Source organism: Phoenix dactylifera, unplaced genomic scaffold (assembly GCF_009389715.1).
Source record: "Phoenix dactylifera cultivar Barhee BC4 unplaced genomic scaffold, palm_55x_up_171113_PBpolish2nd_filt_p 000474F, whole genome shotgun sequence".
NCBI lineage: Eukaryota > Viridiplantae > Streptophyta > Magnoliopsida > Arecales > Arecaceae > Phoenix > Phoenix dactylifera.
Genome location: NW_024067896.1, coordinates 392888 through 399233, shown reverse-complemented (window position 1 = coordinate 399233; position 6346 = coordinate 392888). Strand labels below are relative to the sequence as shown.

At 38.9% G+C, this 6346-nt stretch overlaps 1 protein-coding gene across 2 annotated transcripts; it reads right to left on the bottom strand.

Annotated features, from left to right (window-relative positions):
- Nucleotides 1-3580: 3580 nt before the first annotated feature.
- LOC120106133 (photosynthetic NDH subunit of lumenal location 5, chloroplastic-like) lies at nucleotides 3581-5209 on the bottom strand. 2 transcript variants are annotated; one of them, XM_039119031.1, is made up of 3 exons: nucleotides 5102-5208; nucleotides 4788-5006; nucleotides 3581-3738 (listed from the first exon to the last, which is right to left on the bottom strand). In XM_039119031.1, exons 1-3 carry the CDS (start codon nucleotides 5123-5125, stop codon nucleotides 3604-3606), a joined length of 378 nt encoding a protein of 125 aa, XP_038974959.1. In that variant the 5' UTR covers nucleotides 5126-5208; the 3' UTR covers nucleotides 3581-3603. The 2 variants fall into 2 exon arrangements, with proteins under 2 accessions (XP_038974959.1, XP_038974960.1); XM_039119032.1 differs by having other exon boundaries at nucleotides 3584-3732; nucleotides 5102-5209.
- Between the last annotated feature and the right edge of the window lie 1137 nt (nucleotides 5210-6346).

The window sequence follows — 6346 nt, the reverse complement described above, 5'->3', positions numbered from 1 at the left end:
TTGGAGTAGTGGCTGAATTTCTAAAATTAGATATATTTTATAATCACCTATAGTAATTCAAGTATCAACTTACAATTGTGTTTCATAATCTTTTAACAACTCCTACAAATATTAAAATGGCTATTGTGACAAAAAAATGTAAATATTTACAGAAATATTATCTTATGAGCAATGGAGCACAAAGAAGAATCTCGGGCTTAGTAATTTTCACAATCATGTAACCTCTAGATGATCTTGTTGGTCCACAGTCTTATAGCTTTTCCATGAGTCCTCTCATTAGTTGTTGGTTACACAGCTCCCCACTATATTTCTCATACAAGCCACCATGTCTTGTTTTATTGGGCCAAGCAATGAGAATTGTGAGGCTTCTGTTGCGGGTTGGCTTAACAAGTGATTGAAAAGAGAGCAACCTCAAGAATGACCATGAAAGAAGCTTGGCCATGAAGGAAAATGGAAAGAGAGTAGGTGGGGAGCTATGAGGATGAACGGGAATGAAGGAACTAGAGGAAAAGTGTCAAGACGTAGAAGCTTGGAATGGAGAAGCCTAGCCAAGCCGTCAAAAGGAAGTGGCAGGATGGAACTTGTAAGTTGTGTTAGGAGAGGGTGGAAGAAATATAAGAAGTGTATCACAATGACTTAGTTGTTGAATTGAACAAAATACATGACAGTCCGTCGATTATTTTGTATCTCTAATTAAGTATTAGCTATACCAAATTACCAAAATTATGCCATTAAATGTTAACTTTTAGAGAGCAATTTTTAACTATGCATATAAAACATTAATAACATGCCCGTTTATGAATGTATAATTACATAGGGAATAACCAGCCTAACCATCCATTTAGTTCAAATGATGCCCCGATTAAAATCCCATTCTATTACCTTGATGCCATTAAACTACCAATTCCTTTCCCCCTCCCTCAAATACTCCCCACCTGTCCTCTCTCAACTCTTTTCCTTACCTCTTCCTTCTTTTCTCTGCACTCCCCCCCAGCCTCTCACATCCTTCTCTTCCACACTAACACCTAGCAACCCTAGCACCACTCACAATCTTCAAACCTTCGATGGCCCACACAATTCATGCATCCTACAAACCAACATCTCCCACAGCCCTAGCAACACCAGTTGCAAAACAAGCTTAGCAACCCCAACAACATTAGCATATCCACACAATCCCACCACCCCTTTGTCCTCTCTCAATTGCAACCCACCCCACCCACCCTCATTCCTCCCCACAGGAACATACAAGATGGTCAAGCCTAAATTCAAATTTAAGCTTAAGCCTACGCTCCAGTAATATTTTTGCACTTGGATTAGAGCTAGGCTTATCCTAATATGGGTTTGTCGATCATAAACCTGGCATAGCCCAACCAAACCTAGCCAATTCCAAACCTTGGTTCCAACTGCTGCTAAAGTGTTTCGCTACATAGTGTGGTATGTAAACCATCCCTACAAATGATTCACACAAGCATCATAAGTACTAATTTAACCTATAATATAAAGAAGTGAAGAAAGAGAGGATGAATAGTATATCCCACTTTAATAGATAAGAGATACAAGGAAAGAGTAATGATGAATAAGAGAATCAAGAACAAAAGATAGAGTGGAATAACTTCCCAAACAATATTCTACTAAATAACCTCTCATCCGATCACAAAAGTCAAGATTTTCCAAAGCCTTAACAGTAGAATCTATAAATCACTCCAACACATAATAACTTTCTCAACCCACTCTTTATGGCCAAATGAAAAGTCTATGTATTTTAACTAATCTTACTCGAAACATGAATTTCCAGCATGGTACCAGTGCTTTCTAATTTCTTAAAAGCATTAGCTATCCAGTACTCAGAAGATTCTAAGCAAGCAAATGCAATTTGAATCACTAAATTAGAAAATTAATGCATTTTATTTAACCAATATTAAAAATAAATCAAGTTAAATAAAAACAACTAAAGAAATATTGTCCTTAACCCCTGTCCAGAAAAGAGAAGCAACCATCCCAAAGCTAGACACTTTCCCCCTTTTTCCTTTATTCTTCCACCATTTCCCCCTCTTTATCCTCATAAATCATCACCTTCAGTAACCACAATGCAGCCACAAGCAGCAAGCTTACAATTAATTATTCAGGGGTAAATATCACCACCAACTCTCCCTTTAGTCAGACACCTCTCAGCCTCCCACAATCTTGTCATTTTCCAACTTTTGCTAGGGATAAGATGTTGCTCACCCATTGCTGGTCTCTATATCTCCACAAATCCTCATGCAAGCACGCATATCCATTTGAAAAATAAGAGTTAGATAGCCAAACTTGAACTCCTTTTTAAAATTCCATAACCTGCCCAAATGCCTTAAAGTCAAGATTACATAAATCACGCCTCTCCAATATAAGTCAAATCTAAACTAGCCCAAACCTAAATTCCAATATCTATCTATCTAAAAGTCCAAAACTTTATTTCAGCTAGCCAGAAACTCCATTTAATAAAAAAAAAGCGGACATCGAGGAGGAAAGGAATTTTCCATAAGACTTAGTGATGATCTTATTTTGCTTGATATAATTTAGAGCAGTGACACTTTTGTTATTTGATGAGGGAACATATAGAGCCACATCACACATACTTGTGCTACATTTTTATGAAAAAATTATGGATTGTTACTTAGAAGAAGAATAAATCCATTTGTTCCAATGAACGCATATTTTCCAATCATCTCCTATCTAACATGCATCATTCATGTTGTTTATGTACATAAACAAAGCCCCCACAAAATTTCATGACTAATTCATTTTTTTATTTTAATAAATAATTAAATTGCAAATGCACCAGCATTTAACACACCTTAGATTAGGAATTCTACATTCATGAGTATCAATCATGTTCTTCCCATCATGCAGTATGACTCTCAAATTATTTCTTTAAGTCCAAAGTTGTTATATCCAGTTATTCAGTTTTACATTTTCATGAACTATTAGTTATAAGAAGATGATTATGGAAATGAAACATTTATGATGAATTTTGCTTCTTATGATTTATACTGAATACATGAGTTGCATTGTCATGGTGTTATGCATTAGCTTTTCATGAATGATTAAACAACAAGTAAATCCTCTTTGATGCCTAGTTCACGACATAGATTTCAAGTTTATTATTTACAGTTGAAACAGTACGTAGAAGATGGACAAGACATATTAGGTTTATATTCTGATATATAAGGCAGCCCAAGATAATGGCAACATCTGCTATGCCTCTAAAGAAACAGCAATTGCAATAAATGCCAACTTTACAATGCACTGCAGTGACAAAAATAAAAATTGCTAACATGTTTAAACTTTCTATAGAAGCATGTGGACTAAAATCAGAAAACAAGGAAAAACAGGACATACATTTCCCTTGTCAAAGTCTCCCCTTGGATCATGAAATCCTTGATGACACGATGAAACATGGATCCCTTGTAGCCAAAGCCTTTCTCCCCTGAACAAAACATCATGAATTAAGAATGCATCTATATTTTCTTCATAATATACCAAGAGACCAGAAAATGATAAACATAATAAAAGTGTCAAAAAATAAAAGCTAGCTCTCAACCTGTACAAAGAGCACGAAAGTTTTCAAGCAGTTTGGGGCACATCATCCCCATACAACCCTATCACAATCCTTCCAACAAGCTTTCCCACAGGGTTCCCAATGCTTATGTCAAAGAACACTTTGTTGGTAACCTTAGACTGCAATTCAGCTTCCTGAGACTAATGCCAAACAACAGAACCATTATCAGACCTCAAGAACCTCTACTCAAGCATTGTTATATTTAAAAATCTCAACAAAAGTCCAAAGCTCATATTAGTGACAATATCACCAATAAACTCTGTTCTCTCGTAGCCCAATAAATTTCTCAACATATGCTGCAACATAATATCAAGGTTCCGTTACAAATATCAGATATCAATAGAAATTGCATCTAAGAAAACTCATGAGATTCTCATCTTGGGGGACTGAAATATTTTTATGGAACCAGAGAAAGAACAGCTTGTTTTTTTTTATTAAGTTTCCAAGCATAAGGGATCCCACAGGAATAAAAAGTTAAACATAACATTAAATGAGAATCCAAGTTCCATCATTCAAAGAGAAAGATGAACAGATTAAACAAACTAGATTCACTCAGAACTCCACTAATAACCTAACAAAGCTTTCAAAGAATAATGCAGTAATAAATTCATATTCTATTACAGATACAGTATTCCAGTACAGCATCAAACTCTTGTGACACCAAAATAGAATAAGAAAAGGAACGAAGTTTTTTTTTTTTTTTGGCTTTGCTTTATCTTAATTCCCAAAATCAAAGTAATCACATACAACATCATATTAGAATGCAGCTTCCAACATCAAAGAAAGTTGAATTAACTATACAAACTACAAGATGTACTCAAAATTCCATTAAAACCCAATAAAATATTCAGAATACGCCAATCAAGCTTTTCAAGAATACCGCTACAACATGCTAAACCCCCATTTTCAAACATGGTAGATTTCAATGCAGATTACATCTATTTCTCATGATATTTCTTGACTATTAAATGGTTCAAAGGGGGCAATAATTGGTTCTCTTTGTTTCAGCTTCTCCAAGAATCAAAGCGATCAAACATAACGGAAATCAAGAATCCAATCCCTATCACCATACAGAGAAATTTGGACATTCCGCATTAAGCAATACATTAATAGAAATCCTACTGGAAACCCTGAGCGAAAATAGGCAATAAAAAGAACAGCCGTAAAACCCTAGATCCCGTCTAGTAACCTTCAACTCAGCACGAGCCGAGGTGGTGTAGCGGGCACTCCTCCGGAAGGATGACACGGAGAGGGAGGAAAGCCCATGGCCGCCGGAGAGAGCGGCGGCGGAGGAGATCTCCGGCGCCGGCAAGGAGCTCCCTCGGAGACCCAAGAAACCCGGCGAGGGGGTCCGTTGATGGGAGCGGCGGAGGCTCCTCGGCCCGGCCACCGCCGGCCGCACGCTCGCCTGCGAGAAAAAGAGAGAGAGAAACGACGTCAGAGAGAGAGAGAGAGAGAGGATGGGAGGGAAGGGGGAGAGAGAGAGAGAGGGTTTAGGAGTACGAGGCTGGTGAGAGAAGACGCCATTATGGAAGAGGAGGAGGTGTTGAGCGGGAGAAGCGACGATGAACGAGAAGAAGGTTGGTGGATTTTGTTCGGCCGCCGCTGCTGATAAGAATAGGGAGAAGGGGACAAGTGGTGCCGTTGTTTTGTTTGTAAGAGAGGAGAAGGAAAAAAAATGGAAATGGGTGCTTGGAAATCGGAATTAGCCAAAAATGCTATTTTGTTTTTTTTATTTAAAAAATCTTAAAATAAAAAATAAAAAATAAAAGGCGTGATTTATTTGAGGGTAAAGATGATTTCACCACCCTCTATGATTAGATTTTAACAATATAGTATACTGGAGTGTGCCAACTAATACAGCTGCTATAATTTTGGGGGATTAGCTTAGCTGTCCAAACAAATGCACTCAATTGTAGTTAAAATCATGATCGGCAGAATCATTCCGAATTATATAGTTCCGGCTGTTTCGAGCCATCCCGACAACTCATTGAGACGGTTCCGGTAATGGAAACGAAAAATGTTGTTAGAGGCGGAGAAGAAGAAGAAGAAAATAGAGAAAAAGAGAGAGCGAGCGCGAGAGAGAGGGAGAGGTTGGACCCTGTTTCAAACGAAATAGGAGAACGGTCGCGGCCTCTGCCTACTGCCCCGAAGATGGCCTCCAACGGCCCTCTGCCGGCCTCCATCCCTCTCTCTACCTTCTCTCTCTTTTCCTCTTCAGTCTCTTCTACTGTGTCGGTACAAACCTCGCATGGCTCGGCATGGGCCCATACCGATTCGTCTTGTTGGGCAAACGATATAGTGCCTGGTACTAGTTCCACCAAAGCTAGTTGCAATGCTTGTTGTGGTCATATATTGGTTTCATGTACATATTTTTTTGCAAGTAGACAATCCTTTAGTATTGTCACTTGTTCATCCTATGGCACAATGGACACATCTTCCATGAGATGCATAGTGTCACTTGTGTAATTTTTTTTTCCTTTTACTTAATTTTAGCAAGGGAGATTGTTGGGCATACTATGCCGTTGTGCGGGCCATACCTTGCGGGGTCCCTGAGCAGCACAGGGGGATCACTGAGTCAGCATGTCTTGCCGCCTGCCAGCGGCGATGGCCTGGTTAGTATGTGGGTTATACTCCAGGTGGGGGTCCCTGAACCCATGGCTTGGTGTCGCCCAGTAGCCGACTCGAGGCGCTGGCTAGTGCGGTATAAGGAAATAAAGTAGCGCTTTCACTCTTAGCGGTCGCTCT

Bases quoted from the DNA above. Each gene is read 5' to 3' on its own strand.
- LOC120106133 (XM_039119031.1), bottom strand. From the start codon at position 5,125: ATGGCGTCTTCTCTCACCAGCCTC. The intron at 5,007-5,101 runs GTACTCCTAAAC...TTTTTCTCGCAG, and splicing joins CGTCTTCTCTCACCAGCCTC to GCGAGCGTGCGGCCGGCGGT. The intron at 3,739-4,787 runs GTTACTAGACGG...GTTTGGCATTAG, and splicing joins CGGCTCGTGCTGAGTTGAAG to TCTCAGGAAGCTGAATTGCA.